Source organism: Dipodomys spectabilis, unplaced genomic scaffold, assembly GCF_019054845.1.
Source record: "Dipodomys spectabilis isolate Male_0828 unplaced genomic scaffold, ASM1905484v1 ptg000414l, whole genome shotgun sequence".
Taxonomy (NCBI): domain Eukaryota; kingdom Metazoa; phylum Chordata; class Mammalia; order Rodentia; family Heteromyidae; genus Dipodomys; species Dipodomys spectabilis.
The window spans coordinates 2,782,353-2,804,538 of record NW_024871091.1 but is presented as its reverse complement, the minus strand read 5'-3'; the positions used below and the strand labels follow the sequence as shown (position 1 = coordinate 2,804,538).

The window sequence follows — 22,186 nt, the reverse complement described above, 5'->3', positions numbered from 1 at the left end:
AAATGCATTAGTTAGTATGACTTCAATAAATAAATTTTCTAGCTCTAGTCATGAAACCAAAGGTGAGTGATGAGTGCATTCTTTAAAACCAGTATATGTGTACTATTCATCACCACATCCTCTATAAAGGGGTTGAGGACGGATCAGAATCATCTAGAAAGCTGGGTAAAACTCAGGGTGACTGGGCTGCACACCCCAAATTTCTGATTCAGAAGGTATAGGACAGAGAAAGCCAAAGAATCTGCCTTCCATAGACATTCTCAGGTGCTTCTAATGTTATGGTCCAGGAATCATTCTTAGACAATCACTGCTCTCTAATGCCCATCAGAATTGTTTTATATGTGCAAGACAAGAAAACCTTATAAAATAGGTTAACTTTACTCTCTTTATATGAAAACAACACATCGGTAGGTTTTTTTTTCCAAATTAGCAATGAACGGCAGATCAAAATCTATACAGCCTTCAATCTCATCATAGGATGACCATAACACATACCTGCATTTGCCTCTGCCTCAACTGACAACTACCTCACTGACCTTCTTCAGAGCATCGCTATGTTCCAATTCACTTTCCTGAACTCTTTTGGAATCTAAATATTGCTTTCTGAAATAATATACAAATAAGTGATATTTTACAGCCAGGCACCACTGGTTCATGCCTATAATCCTAGCTACTCAGAGGCTGAGATCTGAGGTACAAAGACAGCCTGGGCAGAAAAGTCCATAAAACCAGAAGTGGAGCTATGGCCCAAGTGCTAGAGCACTAGCCTTGGACACAAAAGCTCGAAGACAGCACCCAGGTTCTAAGTTCAAGCCCCAAAACTACTCTGAAGAGAAAGCCCTAAGTGTAATTCAGGGATAGTGCCCAAGCCCTGAGATCAAGCTCCAGAGCCTGCACAAAAAAAAGAGACTATCTTGAACCCTAGAAGATGAAAGACTTTCCAGTGACTTGTGTTCTCCTAAAGCTCCAATTGAAACAATAGATCATTTACCCACCTATTGAAGGTGATATTGCAACACAAGAAAATCCAATAATCCTAGTAATTCACTTCATGACTCCTAAATTATTGAAATGTGGCAGGGTGAATCTCTGTTCTTGGTTTTGGAATCTGTATGGGAACTTTTTCTGTATATGTGAAAATATGGACAATTGTACTTTGTAGAATTCCTACACATAGAACACAAACACCACGACTCTACCATATAGGATTGCCACCTTCTTCAGGACTTTCTAGCTGTGTCCAGGCTGTTATTTGTCAGAATCCATAACTCATCTCTAACTATATGTAGCAAAGACCAAGTCATCAGCAAGTGGTTTCCATGTGGGGACTACAAAGCTGTGAGCTAGTCCTTCATTTGTTTGGCTGCCATGCTTTTACAGTTCTCTCTAGTCATATAATGTGTGATCAAAAACTCTCTGAAGGTAGGCATAGTGGCTCACATCTGTAATCCTAACTACTCAGGAGGCTGCGATCTGAAGATTGCAGTTTGAAGTCAGCCCAGGCAGGAAAGTCTATGAGACACTAATCTCCAATTAACCACCAAAAAGCCAGAAGTGGAGCTGTGGCCCAAGTGGTACAGCACTAGCCTTCAGTACAAAAGCTAAGGGGCAACACCCAAGTTCTGAGTCCAAGCTCCAAGACTAGCACTGACACGCATGCACACATGCACACATGCACGCACACACACACACACACACACACACACCTGCACACACACACACTACACACACACACACACCTGCAAAGATAAAGCCCTAAGTGTAGCTCTATTTACAGAATTATAGTGATAATTCCAATTCCATAAAATTCTAAAACTGAGAAAGGGATATATATATATGTTTATGTTACTTGATGACTTATTGCTAATGGCAGATTCACTTTTGTCTGGGATATTTGAATTGCATTGTTTCATGTTATCTAGGGAAACAAGAAAACTTCAAGGCTGATATTTCTTGAAGAGTTACCACTTACTCATCACTCTGCTGAGGGCAAACATCACTCAGCTCTACGACCTGCTGCTTCCGTTTTTTCACTGTGAAAGAAAATAAAGCTTAAATAAGCATCATTCAGAAGCCACACTTCATACTTCCTTAAAGGCAGTGTCTCTGTGTCTTGTCTCTGTCGTTCTTTCTCTTTCTCTCCCTCCTTCCCCCTGCTCCGCCTCTCATACATACATATATACACATAGAGATTTTCAGGGACTTGAAACAACAAGGAAAGTTACAAACACACCAAGTTTAGAACTACAACTAGCTCCCTATCCCAATCTCAGTGGGCACTGATTATTTGAGTACCTAAACAGAGCCTACTGCTAGGAATGACTAGGAAGCCATGGTATACTGCTTCTCAACTGATTCTCAGGAACTAGGGTTCAGTTTGTGAATCTCAGTCTTCCACTTAGTAGTTTCACAAACCCTTGCAATTATAATTGAAGAAAGCTAATACCCACCCTATTCACAACAAAAAGTTTCACAGAATACTATTTAAGGGGCTCTTATTGTGCTTTCTTTTGTAACGGTTATTTAAATATACCTGTTATAAGTTCCTGTTGCTTCAACAAAATACTTCTTATTTCTTTTAGCCATAACATCTTCACATCTACACTTTTAGCCTAAAGATTAAGAAAGAAGGGATGGTATATTTTCCTGTTATAAAAGAATGATTTTTACCATAAATGTAATTACATCAAGGACAATCTACTCCCTAAAACACCATATTCACATTCTAGCCATGTAATTCTTAAAACTTCTAAGAAGCTAATCATTAGCAAGCAGATTAGACATAGTAGAAATAAGACACTGAAAACTATTCTGAAATGAGCCTTAGATAATGTAACAACAATGATTAAAAGAAACACAACTGATTTCCTTGGTTTTTCTCTTTGTTCTTTAAAAATATACATAATTTTATAAAGCAAGCTCTAGTATTTCCCCAAAATAGAATCACTTACAAAATAAACTTTGCGACTAATAGCTTGAAAGCTCCCTTAACTATCCTCCCATTACTTACAAGATAAGCTTGCTAAATGATAAGTATTATGTTGTAAAGTAAGGCAAGAAAAGGTATTTTATAGGTTCTAGTCAGTATAGAATTAAGACAATCAAAAAGCAATGAGCATTGGCAACAGACAACAGTACAAGGATCACACACAATTCATGACATTGAGATTTCCTGAATATTTGATGACAACATCATAGCATATTCTGATGCTCTTCTCTTCCTTCTAACACAGCGGACCTTATAGCATATTTGATCAGGGCTTTAAAAACTATACTTTAGAGCAAATGTGAAGCATCAAATCCTCTCATGAGGAACCCAATGGTACAGGCAAATATCTGCCAAGCTGCCATGTACAGTTCACTGGTCTCCTAGAGAACAACATGATCATCCCTCAATTTAAAAAAATGCATGCTATTAGAAAAATGTTTACATACATCACAAAGACTATTGAAATATATTGAAGTGATTTGTAGAAAAAAAGTGAAATTTTATGAGATGTGACCAAAAGTCTTTATCAACTCAGGTTTTTCATCTTAAGGTAGACTATGATTTCTAGAGTAATTTTACAATAACCAACCTGTACAATATAAACTTCTTCCTTCCCACCATGCCAGATTTCAAACTTGCGGTTATCACTTTTCACATATTCTGTGATTCCAACTTCATCCATCTAAAAGGAAGAAGTCACCTTTGTCATAAGCGGTTTATTCCGAATATGAAGTTACATTAACTCTATCTCATTTATGTTCTAAATGAAACCAACTTTCTCACTTGGGCAAAATATACATTTTAGATTCAGTGACTATGAAAAGACAATTATTATCATAGGCCAAAGTAGTTAAATGAAAGCATTTTCATAGTTCAGAATGCACGCTGAATTGCAGTAATTGATACAATTGTGGTAAATCTGAACATCAAAAGAGGACATCAAAGATTGAAGTCTGTTACAAACTAACTACACACTATTAAACCAAATTTGCCACAGAGAAGTAAAAGTAATTAAACATCAGTGAGAAAAGGCATTTGAAATTAATTTAAATGGGTAATTATTGGCCAGAGCACTTACTCTTAAAAATGTATTATTTATCTCCAGCTGTGAAAATTTACAGAGCAGGGGAAAAGCACTCAGGTACACAGGGATCACAGAACATCCACCAATCCCTCAATCCCTTAGTCTCTATGGAAATCAAAATATCTCTCAGTAAAACTTTTGGGGGATGGAGTGGGGACTTCTATACACACTCTTACTTACCGAAGCTTTCCTTCTCCTCCATATAAATGTGCTTCTCAGTTTTCTTTCATCTTTTGTTAATATGTTGGCTAATTGCATTTGGGGTAATTTTACTACCTTTTATATAAACATGTTCTATTTCTTTTTTGCCCCTTTTCTTTTCTTTCAATTCTTACCTAATTATCTGAAGGAATATCCTATTAGTTTCACTGATGAGCCTCTCAAATGACTCTCATTGAAACTGATAAGAAATAAGGGTAGTACTAGTGAAATTACTATATCAAGGAAAAAGAATGCAAGTATACTTAGAAATAAAACAGAATCAAAGTGCCTCTGAAATCAACCTTGAATATAGTTGGAAGTTACTTTTAAAATGATTCCAAATATATTTATGTTCCTGCTATACCTCTCAAATCTATTTCTGTTCAAATATGAAGATGTAAGACAAATAGTACTCATTCCATCTTTTTAAAAATTAATTTTGTTTCATAGCATGGCTTTGACTTATTCTCAGGATAAGTTAGAAAACAAACTTTAGAGTCAGAGAGTTGGCCTAGAAACCTTTACCATTTACTAGCTATTTATTTTTCTGTAATTTGCTCAACTTTTATGAAGTTCTATTTCCTTCTTTATAAAGTAGAAAGCACATCTATTTTGGAATTGATATAGGATTAAATAGCATGCATTGAATATTCAGATCATATGACCTTCTCGAAGTAAGAATTTTTTTCTACTCCTTCCCTTGTTTGAATTGCAAGTGTTTTATTATGTTTTACTGCTAACAAGCAATACATTATTATTGATGAAATTATTTTTAGTTGTCCAAGGTATCTGTTATCATCACTATGTGAATATTTGCTAAATAAAAAAAAAACAAACAATAAATGTAGTAATAAAAAAAGGATAACAGACCATCAGGAAAGTAGAGAAGAAGCAAAATAATTTTCTTCCTTAAAATATAAAGTATTATTTGTTTCCTGTGTCTACTAAGTCACCAGGCTCTTATATCTACCTTCCATTGAAATGGGTCCTATGGCTGTCTCACACAGTTTCCATGGTAATTTATTGTATTCTCAATTCTCCCAACTGCATCACTTCAAAAGTCCCTCCTTCCTTACATTACTGAACTTGACAAAAATTCTGCTGGTATGCTCATCATTGTGTCAAATTGAAGGCAAAATAGAAAATCAATACAAGTGAGAAATTGTACATTAGGCAGTAACTAGGTTACCCCATAGATACAAACCAAGTCAATTGGATTGCACATGCCTACAAAGGCAAAGTACCTACCAAAGGAAAAGGATATAAACAACAAAAGACCTAAACCCTGTATGAAATGATTACAACATCTTGGTTGCCTGTCAGTGTTCATTTGAATCATAATTGACCCTTAGAAATCTAGAGAGTGGGACATAGACTGTGGTATTAATGGAGCAACTGGCTATTTGTGATTTAAAAAACAACAGAGGGACTTTTTTTTAAGTTACCATGGATTTAGAAGTAAAATAGGAAAATAAGACAGTGGGAAGGGCATGGGACTTTATCCTATGAGGATCAAAAGCAGGATATACACCTTAACACTGTCACCTCAATCTTGTCATAAGACATTGCTCTTTACAAATATGGCTGCAAATTGTATCAGTTCTCCAATATACTGGTAATGACAACTACGAAAGAGCAGGCTCACAAGAAAACTAAAATGATACTGGATGAGGATTCAAGGGTAATCCTTTGTTGTATTTTGTAATTATTCTATGACAAATGCTACATTGCTTTTACAATTTAAAAGTTGAAAGAGTACTCACTAGACACTATGGGGGAAATTAACTATACAACTTGTGGGAGGGGACAGGAGGGAAAAACTGGGAGAGAAAGAGGGAAGGGAAGACATTTTCCATTGTACAAAAAGAAATGTACTCATTATATACCATAGCTAAGATATGGAACCAACCCAGATGCCCCCCCAGTAGAGGAATGGATCAAGAAAATGTGGTATATATACACAACAGAAATCTATGCTTCCATCAGAAAGAATGACACTGCCCCATTCTTAAGGAAATGGAAAAAACATTATGTGAAGTACGCCGCACTCAAAGAAACATAGATCCCATGGTTTCCCTCATTTGTAATAATTAGTATATGTCTAGGATAATCCTAGTAGATGAGCAGATTATCTCAATAGCTGGGGCTGGGAAGGTGGTTCAGTGGTAGAGCGCTTGTCTTGCATGCTCGAGGTCCTGGATTCGATTCCTCAGCACCACATAAGCAAAAAGAAAAAAGCCAGAAGTGGTGCTGTGGCTCAAGTGGTATAGCTGAGGGACAGCGCCCAGGCCCAGAGTTCAGGGTCCATGACCGGACCCAAAAAAAAAAAGGATATCTCAATAGCTATGTCCATATGACAATATAAGATGATGCTAATCTAAATGAACTCCAAGACATGGACACAAGAGGTTTTTCTTTGTTGTTGTTGTTGTTATTTTTAATGTACTATGTGATCTCTTTTTTCTTTTGTGTTTTTCCAAATGGTTTATCCATATGGCTGTCACTGTATTTGATTTTGTTACCTTGGATATGGTACATATGTTTATGGATACTGTATATATATTTAAATTGGGGAAAGGAAGGAGAACAACAAAATGGTGAGACAAAGGACAAAGGGGGAACAGCGATACTCACAAGACAACATGTTGGGAATGAACTGTACAATTTTGAGGGGGGGCAGGGAAGGAGGGTAAGTAAGAGAAAAATCAGGGAGTGGGTAACAAGTTTGACATGAAAAGTACTCACTACCTTACATAACTGCAACCCCTCTGTATATCATCATGACAGTAAAATTAAATTAAAAAAACTAAAACAAAAAAGAAAAAAGAAATGTACTCACTACCTGTAATTGTAGCCCCTCTGTGTATCACCTTTATAATAACATTTTTAAAAACTTGAAAGATAACATTCATTAGGTGTAAAAAAATCAAATTCTCCAATTATAGCCTCATGTGAATTTTGAATGTCCTCTTTTTCTTTTTTGTTTGCTCTTTGTTCTTATGAGATGGCATCCTGTTGTGTATCTGAGGCTAGTCTCAAATATATCACAGCCCAGGTTGGCCTCAAACTTACAATCCTCCTGTTTTAGCATCCAGAGTTCTAGAATTCCTAATGGACACTACCATGCCTAAGTTGATGATCCTGGTTTCTGGTGGCAAGCTCCGATGCAAGTATTACTGCATTTCCAGTAACTTCCCCAAATTCTATTCTAATTTCAATTCCAAGCTATTATTAGGACAGAAGTACAATTTGAATTATAAGAGAGAACAAAAATAATTTCAAAAGAGAGAACCAAAAAAGTATAGAGAAGACTTAGTTGTGAATAGCTCTGGACATCCAAGTATATAAGTAATAGCGAAGAGCGAAGGGTACGAAAGGAAGGGAAATATGCTAAATGCAATGTTCTCATTTATAAATGCAATTGGGAAAAGGAAGAAATTTCTTCCTCCTGGTATCCTGTAGCACAGGACTCCCTCCCTCCCTGCCCCCGCCCCCCGCCAAACCTCCATCTAATACTCCTAGAAAAGGGGTGCTCATAGGGAAGCCCAAGACATTGCTTTCCATTTCCTTCTCATTTCAAGATGTATCCTTAAGAGAGTGCCTGGAATAATAGTGAGGTGGGAATGGGAGGACTCAAACTCTGTACTCTCCTCTCATGCCCAACATAAAGGGTGTGTTTTACTTGATTTCTATATAAGACTTCTAATAGGACCCGTTGCAACAATGAGAAGTACAAGTTGTCATGTCGAAAATGAACTTTACAACTTTGGGGGGTGAAGGATTGGATGGGGGGGCGGGGGGAGGCTGGGAAGGGATGGGAAGGGGAAACAAAGGAGGAGGCTAAAATGCTTGATAAGAAATGTACTCATTATCTTGCCCATGTAATTGTAACTCCTCTGTATAGTATTTTCACAATAAAAAATAAAGAAAGAAAGAAAAAAAGAAAGACTTCTAATAAAGACTGCTTCTTTTTTTCCTATATCCATACTGGGGCTTGAATTCAGGGCCTTGCGTAATTGCTTGGCTCCTTAACTCAAGAACAGCACTCTACCACTTTAGCTCCTGCTTCACTTCCACATTTATTGGAAATAAGAGTTTCACAGACTTTCCTGCCCAGGCTGGCTTTGACACATGATCATTAGATCTCAGCCTCCTGAGCAGCTAGGATTATAGGTGTGAACCACAAGTGACTGATGAAGCTTGCTTTTAAACAAGGACATGTGCAGGGTGCGGCTAAAGTATAAAACTTAACTCATTTTGGGCTGGGAAGGTGGTTCAGTGGAAGAGCGCTTGCCTTGCATGCATGAGGCCCTGGGTTCGATTCCTCAGTACCACATAAGAAAAAAGAAAAAAGCCAGAAGTGGCGCTGTGGCTCAAGTGGTAAATCACTAGCCTTGAGCTGAAGAGCTGAGGGATAGCGCCCAGGCCTAGAGCTCAGGCCCCATGACCGGACACCCCCCCCAAAAAAAAACTTATTTTAATTGAAAAACAATACAAAATAGAATATATATATGTATATATAATACTACAGTACATAATTAAAAGTGTCTTACATTCAAAAAGTGCTTAAAACTATATGATGGGTATCGATCAGCATCATCTCTACTTTCAACACGTCTTTTGCAAAAAATAATGGCTTTTTCATATAAGAAAAGATGCCGTTGCATTGGTTTGAATCTTGCAAAATCCTTCATCTTTGTAGCACCTTTCCGGTGTCCTGTCCAAACGCTAAATCCACCTTGGATTATCATCTTGCCCAGTTCATTTAAGTTTCCCTAGAATGGAAAAATCAAAATCCATAAGTAATACAAAGCGCAGCTATATTTAGATCTCTGACATTAACCATTTTAAAGTCTTGCTTGACCTACTAAAACCCTGAAGTATAATTTGCATTTTTTAAATGCAATCCATTACAACTTTTTATGCTACAACATGCCATGAATCACATTATGCAGAAAATTGCTGTAGGCGTGGGGCCTAAAAGCAATCGCTTTTTCCTTAACTTCATACTGTCTCCATGTGGAGATAATTCAGCTATGATAACCTACCCCATCTCTGCCTGATTGCACCTGATTGAAGCATGACATGTGTCAGGCCACGAATCAGATTTGAACCTTTTCTTCCATCTCTATGGTAGACTAGGGTAAGCAGGAATTCTGGGACAGTATGTCGGCTTAGCTGACCCACATACTCCTTTGAGCTACATCTCCTTAGAGCTCAACTTGGGAGCAGCTGTGAAGATGAGGAGAATGCCATAAATCTATTTGGCTCCTCATCTGAAGCCAACTTTCCATTTAGCATTAGTAGTTATAATACATATATTTTGATCTTCACTTATCTGCCTGTTATATATGTTATTTCTCAATTGATTCTAGGATTGGTAAGAAAGGGACGTTAACATACTTAGCACTGACACTCCAATAATAATTAAAACTGACTTACAATATAGCCATTTATTGCAATCTGATGCATGGAATCATTCACTGACTTCAGTAAATCCAGCATGGTATCAACAGCCTCCTTTAATTGAGCAGATCCTTCACCATCTTGGCTGTATTTTAATAGCTCCTGAAATTATAAGTCATGAATGAAACTTAATATTTGGTAAATTTTAAAAGAGTTTAAGAAAAATAACAAATGTGGGGGAAAACATGCTTTCAAGGAGGAATCCAAGCATAAATGTCACTTGTGGGAGTCATTCCTGTCATATGCTCTTTGAAATATTATTAACATGCTTAATAACTGTCAAAATTGGACAGGCAATAAACAGAATAGTAATTGAACAGTATAAGTCAATGGGCATTCAATGCTTTTCAAGCTGAAAAACAACAGCTATTAAGACAAATTAGATTATTGGGAGATGGAGGCAAGAGGATCTTGAATAGAGGACTTACATGCTTGATTCCTAAGGTTTAACATTAATGCCCCCCCCCACACACACACACACTAACACATTAGAGATTAGTTATTAAAGCAATTATGCACGATTTTCTACTGTATATCCAGTAATTTGTGTAATTTTGATGCATGCAGTATATAATATTGGGAAAGACACAGTAAAACAAGCTATGGTATATGTATAGTCAATACAGTGTTTTAGGAATATTTCATATTACACTGGGAGGTTATCATTTGCAATATTCATGGAGAAGGCCATGAATATTGAGATTATATGATCTCAAAACCAAGAAATATTTACTTCGATCTTCTTAGCAATATGAAAACTTCTTTTGCGAAGAAACCTTCAGCATAAATCCATGCAACCTGTATGGAGAGCTATATAGCTTAGCTCTCCAGATATTCTCAGACTGACATCTATGCTTACATCATGTGGCAGCCACCATAACAGAAAGGAGAATACTGTACAAATCCTGCTGCAAACTCCAACCTTCCCTCTCCTGAAGCTTATGTCTATTGTTTCTTACTACACAACTTCCTTTTTAATGGCTTTGTCCCATTAGACAAAAAACTAAAACAAAATAAAGAAGGAAGGAAAGAAGAAGAGAAAAGAAGATAGAAATGCTTCCGGTAATTACCTTTAAAAGTAACTGATATTTAGTGATACGCTGCACTGGTTTGAGTAAATAGGAATCCAGACCAAGTCGGTGTTTTAATTTTCTTTGACATTCCTGTCATGAAAGAATAATTATCAATTGATTTAAATTTTTGAATTTAAACATGTTACCTGTAAAAATGCCATGTATTCATTGATTAGACCCAATGCATGAATATTTCTTACATCTAAATGAACATATATTGGAAAAAATAGCTGTATCAAGGGGTTTCAATTCAACATATTGATTTATGAGTACAATATATGGTGGTCTATGTCACTTCTTCCATTGTTCTTTCCTATATCTCCCAACTCCTCCCCCCCCCCATCCTCTCAAGTTACCTAGTTCCATGTTCTACTTGTGACTACTTGTGTAGTCAGGAACAATGGAGGTCAAGGGGAAAGTATACATACACATGAAAAAAAGGGTGAGCAAATACAGCATCATGTTCAATGTATATATGTGAAAACAGAAATCATTCTTACAGAAACTATAAGATACAATATATCTGGAAAAAGTAATAGTCAACAGAATCTCAAAGTATTTCAAGAGGTAGTAAAGTAGGTTAGTGTCTAAGAAAGTATTTCAAGAGGTAGAAAATTCTAAATTCAAAGATTGAAAAGTTTTCACAAATCAATCTATGTGGATGTAAAATGCAGAAAAGTGACAAAGCAAAACCTGACAAGAGATGAGCTGGATCAAGGTCTTCAGTCTATCCAAAAACATTAACAGACGATTCTACAGGCAAGGCTGAGAGACAAAATAGATTGTGCTAAATATAAACCACACCAGATATGACAACAGATTTTTTTTTAGGTGACAAGAAAAATAGAGCTCTTGTAGAATGGTGCTTATTTTATTCAGTACTTGGCTCATTGCCACTATAAACACAAAGGCCAAGACATTAGGTCCCGGGAACATCACAAGGTTCATAATTAGGACATGGAGGGAATGGTACGATGAAATGTACATCTAAATGAACATTATGAGAAATGTATGAACACATGAGAAGTGTCTAGAGAAAATTAAATATAGAACCTAATTTAAATAAAATGGTAGTCTGATGCATGCATTTATATCTTGTCATTTAGGAAACCCAAGTAAAATGATGGAAATGCTTTTCTTCATGAAGCAAAATCCAAAGAGGAGAAAATACTGATGAAATTTGGAAACTGAAAACCGTATCCAAGAGTGAAAAACAAGGGTTGGAGACATGGTTCTGTTGGGAGAGCACTAGCCAATGAGCAAAAGCATCAGGTACGAACTTCAAGTCTTGGTTTCAGACCAAAAAAAAAAGGAGTGGTAAACCACTAAACACAGTGGAGAAAATGAGTTTCATATTGACAAAGGGAAAAGCGAAAGGAAAGGACAGCTCTCAATTATTGCCGTAGAACATCCCCTTACTTATGTCACTGTAACCCCTCCATACGTCACTTTGACAATAAAAAAAAACAAAAAACCCTTTCCCTCTTGAAACACTCAGGAATTCGAGATATCCAGTACCTCTGAAAGTCAGAGGTAAATGCCACATGAATACATTTATTGTTGCAGATGTAAAACAGTACTGCCCGTTTGGAAAACAGTTCAACAGTTCCTTTAACATAAGCATATGAACCAGGAGCCAGTGGCTCACACTTGTAACCCTAGCTACCCAGGAGGCTGAGATCTGAGGATCGCGGTTCAAAGCCAGCCCGGGCAAGAATGTCCGTGAGACTCTTATCTCCAATAAACCACTAGAAAACGGGAAGTGGCGCTGTGGCTCAAGCAGTACAACACTTGCCTTGAGCTGAAGAGCTGAGAGACAGCGCCCAAGCCCAGAGTTCAAGCCCCACGACTGACCAAAAAAAAAAAAAAAAAAAAGCATATGACCAGCAATTTTACTCCTAAGTATGTAGCCAAGAGATGAAAATACATGTCCACAGAAAAGCTTGCACAAAATCTTTCATAGCAGTGTAATGTACCCAAGTGTTCATGAAGTCATGATTGCCATAAAACAAATAGTGAGACATGCCACATGGGTAAAGGTCAAAACCACGAGTTAAATTTCAGAAGTCAACTCAGCGCTGGTGGCTCACACCTGTAATCCTAGCAACTCAGGAGGCTGAGATCTGAAGATTATAGTTTGAAGTCAGCTGAGGCAGGAAAGTCAGTAGGACTCTTATCTCCAATAAAATACTCAGAAGAGGTCAGAAGTGGCTCTGTGGTTCAAGTGGTAGAAGCACTAGCTTTGCGCACAATGAGGCTCAGGAACAGCACCCAGACCTTGAGTTCAAGCCTCAGGACTGGCACCAAAATAAGTAGATAAATAAATTTCAGAAGTCAAACCCAAAAGAAAACATATTGTCTGTTTCCGCTTGTAAGAAATGTCCACACTAGGCCATTCTATACAGACAAAGAAAGCAGGTTAGTGGTATAGAGTGCAACAGGGATAGGAGGGGTGGACTGATTGCTAAAAGGTATAGGAAAACTACATTTTTGTGGCAAAAATCTCCCAAAATTGAATCGTTTAATAAATACAGAAATGATTACACGTCTATGTGGCCATGGGATATGGGGCAATGAAAAAGCTAAATTTTCACATTCCATGGAAGGAAGGAAAAAGATAAACATGCTATTTGGAGATACGGAGGCAAATATTTTTAAAAGAAACTGAATAGTCGTGTCCTCTGGGGAACTGCAAATACATGTTTATACACATTTGTGTGTGTGTGTGTGTGTGTGTGTGTGTGTGTGTGTGAAAGAAAGAGAGTTTCAGAGAGGACACAGTTGCTCTTTCACTAATACATAACCTACTCAAAGCAGAAAATGAAGTTACGAACAAGAAGTATTCTAATATCTTCTCAAAAGTATATTTAATACTTGAATAATTACTATACCTGGAAAAAGGCACATTCTGAGTACTTCTTCCAAATTATCTCTGATCTGGGCTTATTCTGACAATATTTTGCATACATCTGAAAATCATCCTTCTGGGATAGAGAACAGATTTGCACACATTACTGATTTGTGGATACAAACATTTGTTATGAAACAAGCATGAGCAGGACAGTGTCAGGCCAAGTATTACAGAAAATATGATATGCAGTATTTATACTCTAACAACAGCACATCCATTTGACTTGGTGGCAGGACACAGAATTACACAAGCAAATCAAAGAATCTCTACTGAGCAAGCTTACGAAGTAAAGGGAGGAGAGCCTATGCTGTTTGAGCTACCCCCACAAAAATTCGTACCTATGCGCTAGTTGGTACTGAAAAATATGCTTTTTTATGCAAGTAGACTCTCAGATCTCTAATGAAGGAATTTATAACTGACTTCCAAGTCATAACCTGTGGCCCATGATTCATACTGGGGACATCATCACTGCTTCATACACATGTAGGCATCTACTTATGTAACTTGCCCTCTCAAATAATTGTCCCCTAACCCTCAACTACTGGGCTATCTTCTCATTTTCTACCATGCATCCCATGAGTCACTGCTTCAATAATAAGGCTACAGTCAACTTCATCATGTCATCTTTTGGGTTCCCAGGAAACACCGTTTATAATATAGTGCAACTCATCACCTACACAATTAATGTTACTTGAGTTTTTTTGGTTTTACCTGAATGACCTTTGGCTTGGTATCCACATTGCTAGGATAGTGCTTAGTACATAGTAGGGGTTCAGCAGATGTCTACAGCCACTACTAGTTGCCAAGAACTCTGCTAACCATATGAGAGCTATAACGACATATAAGATATAGACTCTGCCTCACAGTGTCTCAAGTTGAGGAGACAAAAGATGTAGGCATATAAAGAAGCACAGTCTACATTGGAGATCTAATGAATAACATGGTCTTTATACATTAGTTGCTTAAGCAAAGGTAGACAACTGTTCCGTGAAGAAGTTAGGGAAGAATTGGTGTGTAATGCAAATGTATTACGAACATGTTTAGAAAAAAAATGACAGTTCTTTCTTAGCTTTATCCTCTTCTTAATTGGTAAACACTTTATGGATTACCTATATTTGAATTTTTCAACAATCACCTCTATCCAATTGGCTCCAAGATCAAGACAGGGCTGCTCTTTGAGGAAGATGAGGAACTAGATAGCAGAAAATAGAATGTGTGTGTGTGTGTATTGAGTTCAGGCACTATGGTACACACCTGTAATCCTAGTATTTGGGAGATGAGGGCAGAAAGATCTTGAGTTCAAGGCCAATCTGAAGCAAGAAACTGTCTCCAAAAACTAATCTTCTGAGAGGAGGACAATCACTAAGCTGGGAAATTAATTATACTAAGCATACTCTTGGGAGTGGTAAGCCTGCATGAGTGATTTTATTGACTAAAGGAAAGCTCTGTTCACGAAGCTCCGGGAAATAGACACTCATGCTCTGGCTGCAATTCTAAGATTTTACACATATTTTAGTACCTGTTGGAATTGATGTTCCTTCTCTAAAACTGAAACATTAAGAAAAAAACTTAGCTTATTCTTACGAAGAAGTTTGGTGACCTATATTTACCTAATTAAAAAATAATAATTAAGTAAGAACTGGTGGCTCATGCCTGTAATCCTAGCTACCCAGGAGGCTGAGATCTGAGGATTGTAGTTCAAAGCCAGCCCGGGCAGGAAAGTCTGTGAGATGCCAATCTCCAATTAAACACCAGTAAACTGAAAGTGGAGCTGTGACTCAGGTGATAGAGTGCTAACTCAGTGCCCAGGCACTGAGTTCAAGTCCCAAGACCAGCAATAATAATAATAACAATAACAATAGCAATAGCAATAAAGTAATAATAATTAAACTAACCCTTTCCAGGAAACAAGATCCCACTCTTTCTGGAGCATGAGAGCAATTTTCCAAGCTGCTCATGAATATGCTGTGAAATTTTCAAGAAAAAAAATATTTATGTGAAATATAGTCAATCAGGACTTTAAAATATCATGAAAATTTTAATTCAACAATGACATACTTGTTATGGAATTCATATATTTCTGCCATATTTCCAAAGAGGATGTCCTTTTTGTTTCTCAGAAGAGGTGGCATAAGAGCAAACATGTCTGGATTATCCATTTCCGCTCTATAGCCCTACTCAAAATAAATACATACTTATGCATTTAAAAATATTTACATTTAACATTCTGTTATGCCAACAAAAGTACAGGTACAATCCCTGAATAAAGGATTCAATGGTGAAGCTCATTGAATTTTTAAATATTCAGATCTTCTAGTGCTTAATGTGAAACCCATGACATGTTTTTAAAAGGCAGAATGATCCAATAGGAGGTTTTCTACTTGAAAGAAACAATAAAATGGCAGGTTTTTGGCTGGGCACCAATAGCTCATGCCAGCTACTCAGGAGGCTGAGATCTGGGGACCATGGTTCAAAGGCAGTCCAGGCAGGAAAGTGTGTGACTCTTATCTCCAATTAACCAGAAAAAAAAAGCTGAAAATCGAGCAGTGATTCAAGTGGTAGAGCACTAGCTTTGAATGAAAAAAGAGAAGAAACAGAGCCTAGGCCCTCAATTCAAGCTCCAGTACCACGTTGTCAGTTCATGCCATAGCACCAGCACAAAAACCCTTGACTATCAAGGTGTTTTGTTTTTTTTTTAACCAGGTTGGAAACACTAAGTCTAAAAATTACCTATAGGCCATCAACTTCTTACATTCAGTTTTTCATTAAATTATAATTGATTGGGATTTTTCAGACTAAATATCATGCCATTTGTAACAAGTGAGCATTTTTATCCCACTTTGTTCTTTACATTATAATCTCTAAATAGCAACATGGAAATAATTTTAACAATCTAGTGTATTCCTAGAACAAGCTTCTCAAATTCTAAATCAACCATTCCCACTACACACCAAGAATATTTATTTATTTATTTATGCACTTAAAACACAGTCTCTCAAACAATAGAAACAATACCCATAACTGTCCTTCGATTGAAATAGAAAATTGCCTGAAACATTTCTAATGAATGTAGTGAGGGACATTCAGGAGAATGAAAAAAAAATATACAATTTGCATCACTCACCAATAAAACAGTAAATAGTTCTCGAACATACACCTTCTCAGTCTGTATCAGCTCATTTAGAACATGGCTAAAATGAAAAGAATACATATTAATTCCTATCGTAGTTCAGAATCTCACAATGTTTCAATGATTTTCATTGTAAGTTATTTAGGGTAAAAATACTTAATGCATAGCAACTACCAGTGTTTTTATTTTTGGCACCAAGATATGAAACTAATTTTGTAGTTGTTAGATAAGTACCACCTACAAATACTAAAGTATATTTAAAAGAAAAGGAGTTGCTCAGTCGTTATTAACTTTAAACTTATTTCTAATAGGGTGCTGGCGGTTCACACCTGAACTCTGAGAATCACAGCTTTGAAGATAGCCTGTGTAGATAAAACCAAGAGACTCCTAAATTCCAAGGAACCACTAAAAGGCCAAAAATGGATAAGAGCCAGCCTCAAAGAAGTCAAGTGAAAGCATAAGGCCCTGACTTCAAGCTTCTATCACAGCACCCAAAATATTTCTAAGTCTCTTAGATTAAAAATTAATTTGCTAAAAACTTACACAATATATGTCTAAATATCTGAGGCTTTATTTATCAATTGATGGGTTAACATAGCAAAAATATTTTCTAACTTACTGATTCAAAACTAATTTTTCTTATTTATTATTAATATAGTCTATTTCTATTTTATTAAATTATATTAAAATTATATTCTATTATATTAAAATATATTTCTAAATGGCCAAGGTGCTTTTTATTCATTTATTTGTTTATATTTGTTTCTGAGTTTAGTAGCCTCTCTTCCCATTTTTGACACACCAATTTTCCTTGCTCATAGTAATTTTCTGAATTTTTCTAAGACATTATATTTATTATACTAGTTTCATGTGTAGATTGTAAATTATATTTCTACAGTAAGTTACTCTAGTAACTTTGAAAAAATAAATATATTATCCTTTCAATGTGATTTCCAATTGACATGATGACTTAAAATTTACTTCCCTTCTTTAATGTAAGTAATCTAACTGATTCAACTTCTATCTTCCACACTTCTTTCTCTTTTTGTTTTGTTTTTCATTTAAGTCATTTAACAATTAAAAGTCTTTGAGCACATATATCTCCATGTGACATGCTTTAAACTAATGGAAACAAAATGGTGGTGTGGAATTTAAATGTGATTATTCTGAAGGCTAGAATATTATCAAATTGGGAAAGTTACCACAGCAATCATTTCTCTTAACATCTACAAAATTGCATCCCTATAATATAGATTTTGATGAACTGTTTCCTTTTTGCTTCTTTTATAAAAGAAAAGATACTGTAGCCAAAGGGTATAACATCTCTTTCCAAGCATTCATAAATTGAATCAGTTTTGGGAATCCAATGTAAAGCATGGTGGTTATAGGTAATAATACTGTATTATATACTGGAAATTTGTTCACAAAATAGATCTTAATTCTTACCAAAAAGAAAAAAGAACTATATTATGTGAAAGATGTTTAAATTAACTTGATTATGGTAATCACAACATATTCTTGTTCTATCAATGTGTATTTTAAATTATCTGTCATAGTAATTGTGTTTCAATTATATTAATGTATGCATTTATGTATCTTACATTATCAGTATATTACATTCTCAATTATATTTCAATAAAGATTAAAAATAGCTTTAAAAGTCCTTTCACTTTCCTTTCTAATCTCAAAAAAAAGAGAGATGTAAATTCTGAAAAGGTCTTCTTAATTTTCCTTAAATCACATAAACAGACTACATCTTAATTTGGCCTCAAAATAGAACTTTTGATACCTAAATTAGTGTTTTAGAACCCTAATCTGTGAGCTTAAAATCAGAGTATATTTGTCTTGAAGACTGAACTTCCAACATGGAGATGTATGTATAAGTTTGCATTAAGAAACAAAAGATACTTCTTTAAAATATCCAAGCCATTATCACTGTCCAAATTGGAAGATGGACCACAGTTGCTCTTCTGACAATCATAATCCTCATCATCCTGAAATAATAAAAGTGAAGTTAAAATAGTATCCATATAGTAGTAATTATTCTTCAAGAACCTCAAGTCAAATTAAGTTCACTCTATATTCTAACTCTGGGACAAATGGAAAAATAACTGTGTAGATATAGGTTTTTTAAAAGACTTTGATATACATAGTAGTAAAGTAAGTACACTTAGTTACCACTATGGACATGATCAAAAAACACTAATTGAAGTTCATTTTATATATTTTCATTTGTTTGAAATGTGTCAGAAATGAAGTTCATTCATAACAAGCTGACTTTCACCTGGTGCCGGTGGCTCATGCCTGTAATACTAGCTACTCAGGAGGCTGAGATCAGAGGATCACGGTTGAAAGCCAGCCTGGACAGGAATGTCCATGAGACTCTTATCTCCAATAAAGTACTCAGAAAAGGTTGGAAGTGGCACTGTGGCTCAAGTGGTAGGGTGCTAGCCTTGAGCAAAAAAAGCTCAGGGACAGTGCCCAAGGCCTGAGTTCAAGCCCCAGGCCCGTAAGGGGGGCGAGGGAGAGAAGAAAAAGTTGACTTTCCAGATAACTAAAGTTTATTCAGAGGAGAACCAAAATAGCTTTCATGATTTTTTTTACAGAAATTCTTCTAAAAAATAATTACATGCAACCTTGAATTATTTAAGCAAGGAGAAACAACATAATTTATCCTTTTCATAATGACTTGGCGGTATCACCATACACTTGAATATGATCAAATCTAATGCTTCTTTCCAAGACTAGTAAGATGTGACAAACGTTCTATTCTTTCTTAAAATGGCTGTGACAACCCATTCATCATAATGTTAGGAATCATGAGCTGAAACTAGTACTGAAAGACATGTTAAAACTATGGAATCGGGCACTTGTCTCTTTCCTTCTTTAAATTAGATATACAACATGATAACCAGGCCTTTGAAAGCAATGTAGGCAATTCACTAGCCTGCTAATTATATATATATATATATATATATATATATATATATATGTCATAGGCCACACATTGGTTCAAAGTGCTTCACAATATTCAATTACTTTTCCCTCTATATAAACAAGGAAACTAAGATCCAGAGGACTTTTCCAATGTTATACAGTAAGTGATGGAACTTGCCTTAAAAGCCAGTCTAGTTAAAATGGTATACTCTATTGCATCTTAGAGATTTTTTCTTCTCCTACTCTACCATTAAGAACAACTAAAGAGCATATACAATCTGGCAGCTGTGATGATATTCTCTGCTGGGACCAGCCTATCATGGGTAAGTGAGAAGAAAGGTGTCTTAGACATCTGTCTACTTATCCTCTAGGATACTTCTAGTTCCTCCAATGGCTGCCTGAAACCACAGGTAGTTAGTACTGAACCTTCTATGAACTAAAATGTTTTCTTATATACATGTAGCTGTGATAGCATTTCATATATATATGGATATATATCTATCAAAGAGTATAAGAGATTAACAATAAGTCATAATACAAAACATTTACAACTATATACTGTAATTGTTAGGACAATGTGTGCCCTTTGTCCCTTCCTTCCTTCCTTCTTTTTTGTCTTCTTCCCTTCGGCCCTCCTCCTCCACTTCCTCCTCTTTCCTCTCTTTCTCTCTCATTTTCTATTAATATTTTTGGATGACAGTTGACTGCGGGTAGCAGAAAAGGAAAAGGAAACTATATAACAGGAGACGAATGGACCTCTTTCCTGAGCCCAGAGTACTGAAGACTTTGCCTGGTCTCTTAGAACCTGACTTCTGCCTCTGCTTCACAGTTGTAGGATAGGAATCACTCATGAAAGAAAGTTCCTTTCATGAAATGGGGTGGTATTATTTGGGTTTATGCAAGTTAGGGGAGGGATGACAAGAGAAGCTAGAACTTCTATGCCGTTTTCTACAGAAATGGTTCTGAGCTCAAGCAGGACTTGATCAATGATGCAAGCATGCACGCCTCACTCTACCAGAACTGAAATTAGACACCAATTCAGCAGCAGTTCTATTTGGCTTTTTCTTTAACATGAATTCAGCTTTCAAATGCAGTCTAATGAAAAAATTACAATTAAGCCCCATGCTAATTCTGCAATGACTACAAGGTCAATTTTGCTGGGTGCCAGTGGCTCACGCCTGTAATTCTAGCTACTCAGGAGGCTGAGATCTGGGGATCTTGGTTCAAAGCCAACCCAAGCAGGAAAGTCTGTGAAACTCTTATCTCCAATTAACCACCAGAAAACTAGATGTGACGCTGTGGCTCAAGTGGTAGAGTGCTTGCCTTGAGCTGAAGAGCTCAGGGATAGCGCCCACACCCAGAGTTCAACCCCCATGACTGACCCCCAAAAAAGGTCAATTTTGAATTAAGTAATGATATTTACTTTTGCACTGCTGTGATTCGGTCTCCAAGTCTTCTTCCCTGGTAGAGGAATATGAACGGAGAATTTTAAACCAGAATTAAACTCCACATTTTTTTTAATGAAAGCACATGCATATTGATGAGATAATTAGAGTTAATATTCTAGCCTGTTTATAATAGTTATTTTTAAATCATACTACTGAAGACAGTGATTGGTTAGAATCATCTATATAGTTTCTATTTCTTTGCTCCTGGTTCACCTAGCCTCTCATTCTCAGGCATCAAACACTTACTTCTTGGCACACTGGGAACCTGGTTTTAGTACTCACAAGTGTTTGCAGGTTTAGTGCCCATTCTCACACATAAGCATTTAGGTGAATTGTACCTCACTGATTAACTAGATCAAAGGTTTTTTTTTAAGTCCAATTTAACCTAATAATTAGAGCCTCCAATATTTATTTGGCACTATATACTATATATATATATACTATATAATTAAGCCCTATGAATATGTTTTGTTTAACCTTCAGTATCTACTGAAAAATGTACATAATTGTTATTCCCATTTTATAAAGAAAGAACCAAGGTTAAGCTCAAGAAGCACAGGAAGTATTGAAATCCATATGGTTTACCATCAAAATACATGTCACTAACCACTATATAACCCAAAACATGCTAGACTACCCCAAAAATCCTTCATCAAAATTAAAGATTTAAGCCAGGCACCAGAGCTCATGTCTGTAATCCTACCTACTTAGGAGGCAAAGATCTGAGTATCATGGTTCAAAGCCAGCCCAGCCAGGAAAGTCTGTGAGTCTCTTATCCCTTATAAGAGACTGGAAAACAGGAAGTGACACTATGGTTCAAAGTGGTAGAACACTAGCCAGGAGCAAAAAAAAGCTCGGGGACAGTGCTCAGGCCTTGAGTTCAAGGCCTGACTGACAAAAATAAAATTTAAAGGTTTAATTTTTATATTTAAACATGTTCAATTCTC

At 36.2% G+C, this 22,186-nt stretch overlaps 1 protein-coding gene across 1 annotated transcript in view; it reads right to left on the bottom strand.

The window, feature by feature from the left end:
• Positions 1-22,186, bottom strand: part of Mcf2 (MCF.2 cell line derived transforming sequence) — a 61,970-nt gene that overhangs the window by 4,878 nt on the left and 34,906 nt on the right. Inside the window, exons 12-23 of the mRNA XM_042667592.1 lie at positions 21,215-21,252; positions 18,763-18,848; positions 16,849-16,915; positions 15,783-15,898; positions 15,620-15,689; positions 13,705-13,797; positions 10,811-10,903; positions 9,717-9,842; positions 8,828-9,049; positions 3,579-3,671; positions 2,534-2,612; positions 1,973-2,033 (exon numbers count right to left, since the gene is read on the bottom strand). Coding sequence (XP_042523526.1) covers positions 1,973-2,033; positions 2,534-2,612; positions 3,579-3,671; positions 8,828-9,049; positions 9,717-9,842; positions 10,811-10,903; positions 13,705-13,797; positions 15,620-15,689; positions 15,783-15,898; positions 16,849-16,915; positions 18,763-18,848; positions 21,215-21,252 — 1,144 coding nt within the window. The remainder of the gene's footprint in view (positions 1-1,972; positions 2,034-2,533; positions 2,613-3,578; positions 3,672-8,827; positions 9,050-9,716; positions 9,843-10,810; positions 10,904-13,704; positions 13,798-15,619; positions 15,690-15,782; positions 15,899-16,848; positions 16,916-18,762; positions 18,849-21,214; positions 21,253-22,186) is intronic.